Source organism: Indicator indicator, chromosome 18 (assembly GCF_027791375.1).
Source record: "Indicator indicator isolate 239-I01 chromosome 18, UM_Iind_1.1, whole genome shotgun sequence".
Taxonomy (NCBI): Eukaryota; Metazoa; Chordata; class Aves; order Piciformes; family Indicatoridae; genus Indicator; species Indicator indicator.
The window spans coordinates 9,411,791-9,426,724 of record NC_072027.1 but is presented as its reverse complement, the minus strand read 5'-3'; the positions used below and the strand labels follow the sequence as shown (position 1 = coordinate 9,426,724).

At 45.6% G+C, this 14,934-nt stretch overlaps 1 protein-coding gene across 1 annotated transcript in view; it reads right to left on the bottom strand.

Annotated features, from left to right (window-relative positions):
* Positions 1-14,934, bottom strand: part of HTR4 (5-hydroxytryptamine receptor 4) — a 70,642-nt gene that overhangs the window by 37,046 nt on the left and 18,662 nt on the right. The window contains exons 4-5 of the mRNA XM_054389247.1: positions 10,744-10,897; positions 8,287-8,855 (exon numbers count right to left, since the gene is read on the bottom strand). Of these exons, the coding sequence (XP_054245222.1) occupies positions 8,287-8,855; positions 10,744-10,897 (723 nt within the window). The remainder of the gene's footprint in view (positions 1-8,286; positions 8,856-10,743; positions 10,898-14,934) is intronic.

The window sequence follows — 14,934 nt, the reverse complement described above, 5'->3', positions numbered from 1 at the left end:
AAAAGCAAAATTTGCAGGGGATGGAGATGTCAGGAGCATGCCAACATTTGCTGTGTTTGTTGATCTTTTGCTTGGAAACCTCCTAAAAAGAGCTTAGTGGGAATGTGCTTTATTAGCATATTCCCTGAGAGATGAAGTTCTTGCCTATTGGTCTCATTAATAAGGTGACTGCTGGAGACATTACAACACACATCCTAAAGCTTGGTAGCCTGTAATTACTCCAAGTCTCACAAGCACAGCAAAATAGACACTGCCTACACTGTGCCTCCAAAATCACCTGTGGAAATCCAGTGTGAAACAGCAAGCAATGAGGCAATGAAGGAAAGAGGTGACCAAGTTTGAATGATCCATCCTGGGGCTGATGACTTTGTAGTGAATATGTGATAACACATGTCAAAGCTCTGATTCATCTTGCAGGATCATTAAAATTCCCAGGCAGGTCCTGCCAGTCAGAAGTTCGGTCTGATCTTGCTCTAAGTAATTGTAGCTTGGGGCAGCAGCATCCTGCTACTGGAATTCTTTACCACATGAGACTTTAGCAATAGGAAAAAACCCAATGGACATCTACAGAAAAATCTGGTGTGTGTAAAGGGGAAAAAAAACCTTTTAGAATGGCATTCATGTTAGTTAGTTAGCACTCAAATAAAAAAAAAAAACCAAAACAAATTCAAATCAAAGATCTGCATCTTCCGTGTTTAAAAACTGAGTCACAGAGAAGCTTCACTTCCACATCAATTTGATCAAACCAAGCTAAAACAACATGTTGTAATTGATGGGGTTTTGTTCCCTGCCTGGGGATGCTTGTGAATTTTGTGCAACCAGGTGCTGCCACTTGCCTATTTCTTAACAGCAAAAGCTACAAAAAACCCTTCAGAAACTCTGAGAGAAACAACAAATGGTTTTTACCCTTTCAACTAAATTGGTGGAGCCTCCATGCAGCCTAGCTGAGTGAGGAATGCAAATAGCTGGCTTTGAAGCTGAAGGCAGTCACAGTACTCTCAGTTTGAACCCAAACCTTCATCTTTCACCTCCTGGCTAACTGTATATCAGAGACTTTCGGGAGTTTATCCAAGCAAAGTTGTGCTTGTACTTTAATATCATTTGCTGTGTTTTTAAAGCAGCACCAAAGCCCTTCCTTGCCCAGCCTGGCTGGTTGCTGCTGCAGCCTGGAGCTGAATTCCAGGTTCTTGCTGCAGCCCTCATGCCACCATCCTCTTTCCAACATCACAAGCAGGGCAGGGTGTAACATCCCTCAATCACACAGCCTGTAACATCTCCTTCTTTCCAGAAATAATTTCCCCCTGGGTTACAGAATTGGTCATTTCCAAATGCGTGCACACATGAGAGAGAAAGGAAACAGGGAAGACAAACTCTCAGCATCATGTAGCAGCAGCAGCAGACCTGGGCTCAGACTCCTCTCCATTGCTACTGAAAAGTTTTCTTGGGGACTTCAGCAGGGAGAGCTGCCATGTTGTCCTGGCTGTGCCAGACCTGTCCCTCTGTGCTTGCTGCTGTGGCCCCTCCTTTCTGCAAAACACCAGTGCCAGTGCCAGCAGCGGCCGCTCCGTCGTGCGGGGAAGATGTGAGAGTGAAGGCTCACAGCCCTGCTCAGAGGCTAAAGGCTCCTCAGCCGGTGAAGCGCCTGCGCCAGGACAGCTTTCGGCTTGCCCAAAGCCAAGGAATGGCTCTGCCTCAGGAGAGCTGGAGAAGAAGTGCAAAGCAGAGGCTAAGGAGACTGTTGGCCAGGCTGTCAGCTGGAGGTTGGCTGGGCTGGGGTGGGAAAGCCCCACTGCTGGTACCAGCCCACTGCTGCTGTGGAGGAGCGGTGGGAGATGCCAGGGCTCTCCCACCCGCAGCACACAGGCTGCTATCCTGTCTCAGGAACCTCTGCAGTCTCTGCGGCTGTCTTAGTGCCTAAGGAAGGATAAGAGATAAGAGGAACAGAGCAGGAGGCAGAACAGGAGGAGACACTTGTAAATCCCAATCCTTGAGAGAGAGAGAGAGACCTGCCAGTTCCATCAGAGTAACCTCTGTGTTTTGAGTCAAGCCACAACTGCTGCCCATGAAATCCCATCACGGGCGGGATACCTGTGATTCCCTATGAACACACGTGAAATGAGCCAGGCTGGGCACTGAACCTGCTGCATGATTTAGCCCATACTCACTGCCTGGGCACACAGGGAAACTACAGCCCTCTTTAATCCATCTCATGAAGTCATTTCTGAGCCCAGGAGCTCGGAAATAGCCAAAAGAGTAACACCATGGCCGCCAAATGTGCTCATTCTCCTGAAGGTGACTTTGTAGGAAAAGGAGACAGTGCATGGTGACACAGGGTCACCTGGCCAGCTAGGATTTGACCTGTGAGGGGGTGACACTGATGGAGTTCATGACCTTGTGAAATTAAAGCTGTCAAAAAGGCATGGCCATTCCAAATTAGCTTTGAAAATATACAAATTGCTTTGCTTCCACAGCAGTTGTCATGTGGGCATCCTGATGTGTGTTTGCTGCAGGCAGCGCCCAGGCAGTGGGGTACTTTTGTCAGGGTGTTGGCCAGACCCCAGGTGCAAAGGGAAATGGAGCGTTGAGCTGGCAGCCTTGCAAAGCCAGGAGGGTTTCATGATGGCAGTTTGTGAAAAGCTGCCTCATAAACAGAGGGGGAAAGTCTGTAACTCACTCATCGTTTTAAAGCTGCAGAAAGCAATAGAATGCCATCAGCCCATCCATCCCACTTGTATGTAGTGGCATTTACCCCAAAGGCTCCTCTGTTTCAGGCCAGGAACAGGTGAGAAAAAAAAGAAAGAGCTCCTACCTTTGTCTTTATGGACTGGAAGTGGCAACACAAAGCTAAACCTGGGTGCAAATTTGCCCTGAAGCCCTGACCCTGCACGTCAAACCTCTGCAACAGGAGGACCTGGCCATGCGGAGCAGGGGTATTGGGTGCACAGGCACCCATGGAACTTCCTTCACTGTGCAGACACCACCAGAGCCACAACAGCTCTCCCCTTGAACTGCAGCAGACATTTCACAGTGTATATGTGCCAGGAGGGGCTCCCAGCTTCGAGTTGGGGCAGCTCTGTGGGAGGGACTGAGCTGTGGGGCAGGACCACCCCTGTGCACTGCCCTTGGGGAAGCATTGCCAATTGGCAAACACCACTTCTCCCTTAACTCCATGACAGCTCTGACCTCTTCCCTACAGCCAAAGTGGATATATTCTTATTCCACCAGATCTGAAAGCTGTGGAGTTGCTAAACTTCTGAAAACAGGAGACCTGAGTCACCTTTTCCAAGAGCAGCAAGGAAGCACCGGGGCTCACAGCAGTTCAGGAGATTTACTGCCACAATTACTCAGGTTCCCTATAGGGACCAGTAAGACCCTGCAGCAGTGCTCTGGTGCTGAGTGCTGGCACCACAATGATTTACTGCATACTTCCCCCAGCATTGTGTGCACCTTCAGAGTGCTGACATGAGTGTGGGCTGATTGGGTCATTTATTTAATTTTCTATTTAGGAAGATGAGGAACTTCTGCCCCCCATGGTGCACACTGCTGCCTTTTTTTTTTTTTTCCTCTCCTTCTTTCTTTCTTTTTTTTTTCCACTTTGTTTCTCTTGGCTCTTCAAAAATGAAAATCAGGATGTGTTTTACCTTGGAGAAATAAAATTGGCATCAGCCCTGTCTGTGAAGACCTCTCTGCAATGGAAAATGAGTAAATAAACCACTCATTCCCTTGAAGAGACTAATACACTGTCTTGTGCTGAACAGTGCACTTGTGAGAGGAAATGGGGAATACACCAAAGTGACCTCCTTGACCCAAATGTTCCAGAATATGACTACTCTCATCATGAACCAAAACATTTTACCCAAAGTCATCTCCTTTACTGTGAAAAAAATTCAGAGCTTGTTTTATCCAAGAATTCAAGCAATGCTGGTTTGGGCTCCTATCCACTTGTGCAGTACAAGAGTTTAATGATTCACAAAGGCATGAGTTTGTTGGTTTGTGTTGAGTAAATATATATGCATGACAAAAGCAATAAAGCATTTTACAGATGATTATGGCATTTTGCTTTCAGTTTCATGGTGCACAGAACTCCTGACACATGCCACAGCCATCCAGAAACCCTTGTCTACTGCAGTTATTGTACTCATTTTTACCATGTTAGCTGAGTGCTCATTCTAAATCTTCCTATCCACTCACTATTGAGAATGATTCCCAAGTCCTTTCAATGAATAATGTCCCAAGCCATAGGTTATTAGAACTATGAATGGCAAATGTTTATAACGAATTACACAATTTGTGCCACAGCCACAGAAACAAACCTTTGTATATGACCTGTGAGTTGCAATTTCAGCCACTGAAAAATGAATAGGGCATGAATTTTGGATTGTAGCCACACCTGCAAATTTCAGTTCACCATTTGCTACAGTCCTGCCTGAATTTCGCAGTAAATGGTACACATCAGAATTTAAACAGATGAATATCCAGGGGTGCTGGCAATTCCTACATTTAAAGAAAGCAAACTTGGACAACAGAAAAATCAAAATGTTCTTTCAAAGCTGAATACTTAATTCTAATACTCTTTCCCATCTTATAAATAGACCCAGCTCTAATCATATCCTGTCTTCTGGCTGTTCATATCTTCAAAACACATTTTTCACCCTATCTTACCCCACCTAAGGAATAGATATCTCTCACACCAAGAACAAAAAGGGCAACAGGAAAATCTTTTCCCACCTTCTATTTCATACCTTAGGGATAAAGTGGGGTGGTTGCCAGGGGATTAAGAAAGCTGTGGTCACCCTCGTACCGATTGCTGAGAAACTGTGCAGTCTGCTCCCTTGCCCATTGCAACTGTGGCTGCATCTGGTCCCATGTGTGCTGTAGAAAGTGCCTCCCTGCCTCTTGTCACTGCCATGTTTTTCTGCACTCTGCTCCACCACCTTCTTTTTTTCCCCCCATTCCTAAAATAAATGTGAAAAATTTCCAAATGGGAATATCAGAACATTTTGACACTAAAGTTATCAGATGCAAAAAAAGAGAAGAAATGCCTTCCCTCCCTCACAGGTCAGACACATCTAAGAGCACAAGCCTGAATTCTCACAGTGACAAACACATTCTTGCACTTGCAAACACACCAGAGAGATGATTGTGAGCAAGGACTGAATGGTTTGGACAGGCAGAGCTGAAGTTCAGATCTTCTTAAGACTGGACGTCAGAAATTCCAGACCTATTGTCAGCCACTTCTGACTCCATTTAAGGCTCAATGACTCAAGTCAATTTAGTACAAAACTGCAAATCTCTGCAGGTTCTGGGGGAGGAACTCAGCCCTGGATTCAGCACAAGGTATGTCCTCTTCACTGCTCTACTTGCCAGGTTATAAAAAGCAGCTGTAAAATCCCACATGTGCAACTTCCCCATCTGCAGAAGCTCTTGGTTGGGAAGAAATAACTTTGAGGTTGGAAAAGAACTGTGTAAACCTGGTCAAGCCCCTATGCAGCTTCTCTGTTGGGTTGGTGTGAAGCCAAGTCATACAGGAAGGTTTCAGTATTTCAGCTGCTAGGCACAAACCACTTGTATTTCCAAGCTAGTAAAGAGATGAACATGACACCTTGAGAGAATCTGCCTCACTGCGTTTCTCTTCCATCTGTGCTGGGACCAATCTTTTATTTTTTTTACCATTTAAGAGAGAAGCGCTGAAGAAATAAAATAAAAATTCCTCAAAGGAGATTAACTACCCACAGACTACAATTAGTTGGTTTTGCTTTAATCCTCACACCTTTATCATCAGCACATAATCTGCACCAGGGAAAGAAGTCACACTTTTCTCATCAGTTACACAGTTGGGGAAAACAGAAAGTAATTGCTCTCTGAAGTGCTGATGTGGAGAGCCACATCCCTCTGGCACAGGGAGGGAGGAGGGGATGCAGCAGTGGGGAGCAAGTGTCTTCTGCAGAGCTGGGACAAGATGGAAAGGCAGGAGATAGTCTGACTTGCACATGCAGTATCTTAAAGAGAGGCAATTCACTCCTCCATAAAAGTACTCATAAAAGCTAGATGTGGACAAGAAGCCCTGTACAAGCTTGGTACTTATGGGGCCTTTTGCAGTGGTTGTCACATCTAGATTGATAGGATTGTTAGACATTTCCAAGGATATCCTGTACGTGGGAACAGAGTGGTGCAAGTGGAAGGGAGAAGCTGAAAATGAGGAAAGCCAAACTGCAGCTCTATGGTGGGATCTACCATTTGCTGTGGCCCACTAGAAACCCCACAGTTGGCCAGAGCAGTCAAGACCATGACCACCTCTAGCTTTGGAGGTTAAGTGACTCTTCACATATGTATGGGCTACCCCAGGAACACTGGTGTGTTTAAAAAGTCACAAAATTAGGAGTTTGCTAGCTTAGGGACACTCAGCACAGAATGAAGGAAACCCCCAGCAGCATGCAGAGTCTCCTTGCCTGCTTGTACTCTCAAGAGCACACCCAGAACAATGAGGTCTCACAGAAAGATAACTTAGTGCAAAAGCAGCAAGACAGTTTGGAGACAAGAGGAGGCACTGGCACTGCTATCTACAACACTTAGAGATCAAACATCAGCAAGCACTGAAGCAATTCACCTTCTGGACTGATGAGTTCTCTGCCCTCCTCATCTCAAATACACACCTCAGAAAGCCTCTGTGTCATCTCTCTGCCTTGTATACTTAACAAAAGGTATCTTCTTGCTGTGCTTGCTAGCCAAAACAGATGCCACTCTCTGTGTTTAAACCACCAGGCTGATCCCTGCAACTGCTGGGAGCAGTCATGAGACTACCCCAGTTAACTCAGGATGAGAGCAAGCTCTCCCTGCCCTCCCCTGCACACAGTGCAGGGGACACCTTTCCAGTGCTTGCCCCTGCAGCTCCCCAGACAGAGGCACTGGTTGGGTCACCATAGGATGATGTGCTTTGTCCAGCAAGGGCTGTTCTCTCAATCCTCCTAACCACAGCATCTGGCTTGTCCCCAGGAGCACAGCTCCAATAGAAATACAGGCTGAGCATGGCACAGTGCCATGCATCCATCACAAGAGGGCTCTGGGACCATGGCCACCAAACAGCTTTTAATCAGGAGAAGATAAATACATTGTCATGTCCTTCATGACTTAGAAAGCTTGAGAAGTTTGTCTCAAGGTTGCTACAAGCCTTGCCCCATCTCCCATTCATTACACAGCTCAGGACTCTTCCAAAACTTCAGAGATCATTGCAGAAGGGAGCTTGGGGCAAACCAGCAGATGAGACTCAGCTGGGAAGAGCTCAGTGTCTGATTTAGTCTCTGGATGGGTTTAGCTCTGAATACAAATACAGTTACCAAGTCCTTATCTGCCTGTGAAGAGCCATGAATCCATCTCCCAAAAGAACCAAATCTCCTCTAGACAGCTGCAGAGAGTCATGTATGGTTTTATTCAGACTGCAGTTTGTTCTGACACTACACAAGACCGTTGTTCATCCCTTCCCTCCTGTGTTGTGCCTCCCACTTCTCAGAGGGTGCCTCATACCACAGTGCCCTCCAGCAGCCACTGTATCCCAGAGTACACAGCCTACACACTCTCTCCTGCAATGAGCACATGGTGGTACACTGTGAAGGGTGGGGGTGTGAGGTATGGGGATCAAATTCACTGGGACCCTGAGCGTTCAACCAGCAGGACTGTATCATGTAGCCCATGAGAGGCATGCTCAGCTCCCCAGGTTCACACAGAGCTGGGTGTCTCTGCTTTGCACAGGGACAGGCTTTGACTGGGTTACAGTAAAAGGCAGACACCTCAGTACTTACAGGGCTGCTAAAACCTGATGGCACTATCCCTCCTCCCACACAGCCATGGAAGTGAACCCACAGAGTCAAGGTGTTTGAGGAAGTTCATACTTTGCCTTTCAGTAGTTCAGAAGATGCAGATGTGTCTGGTTCTCAGCAGAACCATAGAAGGAGCAATGGGAGAGAAGACAGCCTCTCTCAAGGTGCTCCCTGTGGGGTCCCCTCAGACCAAAAAAGCAGGGCTTGCCAAAATGCACACACAACTTCTGCATTCTCCCGACTCTATCCTGAATGCACCTCTGGAGAAACTGTGGACGCCAGCACTCATCTACAGACTTGGGTTGCTTTGAGCACCCTAAAGATTTCTGGACACTCCTCTTGCCCATTCCCTTTTTAAACAGTTCATCCCTCAGATATTTCAAATGCAGAGCAAACCCAACCCTTAAACCAAATCTCCAAAGTACTCTTTCTAGTGACTCCAGGCAGTTCACAGCACCCAAGAAAGGCTCACCTTAGTACATGGGTCGATCCGTTTATTGTGGTGGTAGAGCAGGGGACCGTCTGCCCCAGGATGGAAGGCCTTCGGTATCGCTCATCACCACAGCAGAGGATGATGAGGAAGGCACGCCTGAAAGACTTGTTCAGGAAGGCGTAGAGAAAAGGGTTCAACCCTGAATTGATGTAGCCCAGCCACAGGAAAGCCGTCCACAGCTTTCCTGGCACCGTGTAGTTTATGAAAGGGTCCACTATGTTTGTGACAAAGAAGGGAGCCCAGCACAGGCAGAAGCATCCCATGATGATGCACAGGGTCTTGGCAGCTTTGGTCTCAGTCTTCATGCGGTGGGTGCTGTGCTGGTCGGGGTGGTGCTGCCGGCCGTCGCTGGGGGCCCCTGCGCGCTGCAGCACCTGGATCTGGCGGGCGTGCTCCCTGGCCGTCACGTAGATGCGGTAGTAGGCCAGCACCATCAGGAGGAAGGGAATGTAGAAGGCCACCACGGAGCAGGTAATGGCATATGGCTTGTTGACCATGAATATGCAGTAAGTAGAATTGGAAGCCTTGTTGAACTGCCTTTGCTGAATCTGGAGCAGGGGGAGGAAGGACAAGGACAAAGAAGGAAAGAAGCTCAGCACTGCTTGTCCTGTACCAGCAATTTGTTTGCCAGGACACTTCATCAGTTCTGCCTCCTCCCTCCCCTCTCCCATCTGTGGTACCTGCCTTACTCACTTCTGCCTCTCCTGCCTGTGCTCACACTATGCCGGTCCCCAGCTCTGCAGGACCAGTCTGTATGGCAGCGTTGGTATCCTAGAGCACACCTCAAGCTGGACAGTGAAAATCAGCTCAACTGCCCAGTTCCAACACAGCAAGGGGGAATAACTTCACTTTTTTTCCAACGTTCATGGGTCTGTTCATTGGGGCATGGTTTGAAACCAAGGATGCACAAGTTTCACCCAGCTGAGTTCCACAGGGGTATTAGAGAAGAAGCAGATGGACAAGGAAGAGACTGGGCTGCAGTATCCAGGGTGCAGCTCCAGGCAAGGGGTGATATTGAGCCTCCCAGGCACAGGGACGATACTGAGCCTCCCAGGCACAGGGACTATGGACAGCAGCCTGGGCAGGAGAAGTCTGCAGGCTGAGTTCATAGACCAAGACCTGGTCAATGACTTCTGATAAAAACAGAGACAGAAGACGAAGAAATGGGTCCCACATGTAAGTTTGGGGAGCAGGGGACATGGGACAGACAGGATGTCTCTAAGACTACCCTTTCTACAAAACAGTGTCACTGCAGGTCCACCAGCCCCATAATTTCTGATATTAACTCCAACAAGAGAATAACCCCTTGTCCTATTTATAATATCAAAATTATTTAACTGAGCGTGTAAGGAAGATCACCTCTAGAGTAAACTCTGAAGCACTTTGACTCAGTGGTGTTTGAACCCTGCACTACCTCTCAGCATGCAGCTACTGAATTGTGCACAGTAAATGCCAGCAAAGCCACAAGGAAGGGCAGGGCTTGCACTAATGTTTAGAAAAGCTGGTACAGACAGCTGGGCATTGAGTCTTTCCTGAAATGGTGGAGGCAAGGAATCAGGGGAAGAAATCAGATGCCTGGCATGGTTTGTTAAACAAACAGAATGCGCCTCCCTCATCCATCAGCTGCACGTCCTAAAGGTGTTTGTCTGGAAGCAATTTTGGCTTTTTCGCCTTGCCTGTGGAGATGGCAGCTTGCACCTGTTATTTTCCATAAGACAAAGTATTCATAGCTCCTTGACTGAGACTTGGCATAGAAGATGTCACATCTCTTTAAATAAGCTCTTCTAAATAAGGTGTTTTCACAGTTTGCCTTTTTTAACTCCTGCATCTCTACAACGTAAGCAGAGCAGATCTGCAGCTCTTAACTCCTTCCCTGTAGACAGGATTCTGCAAGTGAAGCCAGGCTGTTTTGGGGAAAACTTGCTCCTCCTGAAATGACTTAAACAGAGAAACTTCACCTTCCCCCCTCTTCAAGGCTCACACCAAGACAGGGAATATTGATGGGACTAGCCCAAAGCAGTCCTATCCTTGCTGGGGAAATCTGGGTTTCCTGGCTCACCAAACCACTGCTGGCAGGACAAGTGAGCCAGTGGTGACCAGCACTTTCCAGCAGGGGCCAGGACAACCAAGAACTCCTGAGGTGCCCCTCAGGAGCCAGCCAAACCTTGGCAGATTTTCAAACTCTGAACTGATTAGTAGATGTGGGTAAAAGCCTCTCCCAGAGCCACCACTGTCTTTGTGTCAAACCTTCCAGGACAGAGTAATTCCAAAAGCCTTTAAAGACATTTCCAGAAATTCAGCAGCCCCTCTGCATTGCCAAGAAGCTTCTCCTTCAGCCTCTCTTGCCTTCTTTTCTCTGAACAGTGCTTTTTCAAGATTGAGGTACAGCCCCAAATATATTTGATGGGAGGTTGGTGTGCCTCCTCAGCTACTCACCAGATCAATGATGCCAATGCTGTTCCAGCCTTGCATGATAGGGAGGAAAGAAATAAACGTTGGGATCACCCAGCAGCCTCCGAGCATCACAGCAATACGCAGCGGAGTCATCTTGTTCCTGTAAACCAGAGGCTGGCAGCAGATAGCATAGTACCTGCAAGGAGGAAAGGAGGAGAACAATCAGCATCTAAGGAGACTTCCAAATCTTCTAAACAACACTATAAAGCAGTTTCTACAGGTCGTTTCTCCTGTCTTTCAAAATAGGGAGAAAAAATGAGTCTATAGCCTATTTCCATTGACTGCCTCTCACAGGGAGCTCAGGGTTTTTTCATGGCATGAGGGAAATAAGGTTTCCTAGTGCCTTGTACTGGGAAGCCAGTATTTGCTGTTTTCCAGCTGGGGAAAAGGAGGCACAGATTAATGCTGTGGTTTGTCTGAGCTTGTAGAGCAAGGGAGTGACTTCACATTCAGCTTTCCTCTCCACCTGCCCTTAGCCACAAAGCTGTCTGCACCCTCCTCACCACGATGAATGAGTGTGCCTGCCTTCCACTTAGCTGTGTAAATGTTGGGGGGTTCCTAACCTCAATTTATTTTGACAAGACTGCAAAAGTTGCTATTGCAAATCAACAATGTGTTTCAAAGCTGTGAAAACATCAGTAAAGTGAAGTGTGTTTTTCCATAACCAAGCTCCCTTTCTACCTCCCAGGAATCAGCCTCTTGTCTGGATGGGCTTTAACTTTGTGCCACAAGGACAGCCTGCAAGGGGCTTCTAATCTTTCCACCATCAAGGGGAGATGTCCTGCCTCTTCTGTTTTCCTCCTCATCCATCCAACATATTCACAGTACATCAGGTCCTTGCTCTTAAAGTAAGTAGCTATGAGCTAAAAATGCTTGGTCTCTGTGCTGCCCACTTGCTAGCAGACTTCTGCATCAGGTAGGTGCATCCAACCCAAAACTGGCAATCTTGATGCTCTGAAATTAAGATATGTCCATAAACACAGCAGAGTGGCAACTGTATCACAGAATTGTTTTAGTTGGAAAAGACCTCTAAGGTCATCAAGTCCAACCATCAACCTAACAGCACCAATGGTCATTGTCCCAGAGAGCCACATCTACATATTTTTTGAACATCTTCAAGGAGGGTGACTCCACCACCTCCCTCAGCAATATATTCCACTGCACAACAACCCTTTTCATAAAGAAATTCATTCTAATATCCAACCTAAACATCTCCTGGTGCAATCTGAGGCCATTTCTTCTCATTCCATCACTTGTTCCTAGGGAGAAGAGACCAACACCCACCTCACTACAACCTCCTTTCAGGGAGCTGTAGAAAGCAGTATCATCCTATTGCAGATTTTTGGTGGTCCTGACCTGACAGTCTGTCTCAGGTTCCCAATGAAATATTTCTGACTTTTAGATGTGTGGATTTCAGCACACTGTGTAGAAATAGGCCAATACTGATGTCCTCACAGCTGCAACAGGGAACCAGGAGCCAGAAACACAAGAGGTGCCCATAGATTCTCAGGTCTGCTAAATAACTCAACATATCATTCAGCTATGTGCCTGATGAATACATTTTCTTAGTGAACGAATAACAAGCATCTGGTAGATGATTTGGTAAGCACAGAAATGATGCAGTATGATCCCCCCCAGGATACCAGCACTGCATTGAAGGGCTAGCCACAGTTGTAATAGCTATTTATAAAGGGAATGAATGATCTCTGATGGAGGTTTTTTTGAGTGAAGCCTCAACATCAAGGTAAAACAGGTATGTAGAGACAGCTTCACTCCTATATGCCTATAAAAGTCAATTTTATGAGGGCAGGAGAATCATGAATTAGAGACATTAAATTAGCAAACACATGCTCAAGTTGGATCACTACCCTGAGGAGATGCTTGTGAGAATTTCTAAACTGCAGCAGCACATTAAAATAAGACATATGCACATTAAAATAAGACATATGCACACCTACACACAGTTTGTGTGTGTGTATTAAGAGAGATGTCCTTGAGGCACACAATTTATTTCATTAAGATTCGAGTGGGAACCAAAAGCTTTGTGCTAAACAGGCAAAAAAAAATATCTGCAAATTTCCTAATTTTTCTAAGACTTCTTTTTTTTTTAAAAAAAAAAAGTCCTGTGGAGTCAAGTGAATTGCTTTATTTTGATAAAATCAGATGATATATTCCACACAAAGGGTTGAAATGATATCAAAGTGTCAAAAGAAAACAGGTTTTTAAAGTCTCTCTGAAACAAGATTCAAAATGTCACAGGGGAAAGATGTTGAAACAAGCATTCAGCTATTTGATCATTTCTACCTTCTCTTCTGCTTTCATGTGTGCATGAAAATCAGCCTGTTCCTCTGAAAAGTCTCACTTTCAAAGAAATTACATCTTTAACAGCAACTGTTGTTTTAGAGCAGAGGGTGGAATGTTCCTCTTGTGGTGTTCATGCTAACAGCCACAGCACTCAGCAGCTCTGATTCCTGTTCCCTCTAGCATGGCCCTCACATCCCTCCCATGAGGGAGAAGGAGAAGCTGAACAATTTACAGGAACAGGATTTGCTTAGTTTTGGAGCCTGCCTTTACTGGATCACAAGTTGAACAAGTGAGGGTATCCAGCCCAGAAGACATGCAAAATGCAATTAGTCCTGAGTGACCTCATTAAAGCAGGACAGATTTGAGTTTGGCCGTATGTTGAGAGGAGGTCTGCATCAAAGACCTCCAGAGGTTCTTTCCAACCTGCACTTTTTTTGAGTCTACCTGACAATGGGGACTACCATGCTCAGATTTTAATATCATGATGATTTCAGAGGATAGAATAAAATATTTCCTGTGTTCCTAGGATAATTATCCTCCTCGTGACAGACACAGTGTGTTTGTGTAACCTTGTTCTGTGTTGCTAGGGCTTATTTCATTTGGATCTCCCCCTGCTCTCCAGATTTCCTTCCCCCAGAAAATAAACTGACCTTTGAATTCAAACAGGTATTTTCAGTACTGTTTCTGACTGCTTACTGGGACAGATGGTGTTTCTCTTGACATTATGGGCAACTGCTCTTCTGACACTAAACACACAGGAGATAGAGCTGGCATATTTAATTGCTTACTATCTGACAGACACCTGCTGGAAAGTGCTACCCAGTGCTGGACATCAAAGGATGCCCATGACAGACCTGATGGCAAGTTCCTGCAAGTCACAAGAGACTACATTTATTTGCAGAAAGGGCAAAGAAGAAATTCAATAAATAAATGGGAAGGAACAACCAAGAGACCAGCTACCCTTTCACAAAATGAATAAGGAAACTGAAGAGGAAAACCATGATACATTGCTAATTAACTACAGCAGGAGAACAACTCTTCCAAGCAGTCTGAGTTACTACATTTCTGTATTTCTCTCTCTGCTGCAGCTGACAGCATTACATTGGTAATAGTTTGCTATTAAAGGCCATTAGAGTAAAAATTATGTCTGTAAGAATGACATCTTAAGCTCTCATATTTCTTCCCTCCTGGTGATTCAGCAGCAATTTTCCTCCACTTACATGTCAAAAGATTTTATATATATGTGTATATTTATTTATTTATTTCTACCTAACTGCTGCTACCCTGATTTCCCTTGTACTCAGCTAGTTGAGTTGGGCTCATCCTGCCCTACACTGCTAGCAGTGACAAAGTCCCACAATCAGAGTGTGGGTGACAACTTTGCTGCTGCTGAGGGAGGCAGAGAACCACAGTGTCCACTTCCCACAGCTCAGCAGCATTTCTATTCAATGGCCTTGAGAATCAGAAAATAGAAATCTGAGTATGCAAACAGAAGCCATTTAAGTCACACCAATTTTCCAGCATCTGATGATTTACTATATATGATGGTTTGGGCATTTAAGCAGTTATTTATTCAGTGAGAGAAAAATAATTAGATCTCTGAGATTATCAATAGTTTTAGTCAAAAACTGAAATAAAAACATTTACTTACTCTACATTTCTGCTTCCTTTCAAGGTAATGCTGTTTTTCTGTCCTCATAAAGAATAACTATTACATCTTGGTTGGACAGTGTGATGGATGAATAAAAAATGTAATACATACAGATGATTAATACGATGTCCACACTTAATTAAATACGCAGTATTATCAGTCAAGACCCAGTTTCTGCAGTTCCTTGAAAATGTTAACTTCCCTCTTACATACTGCAG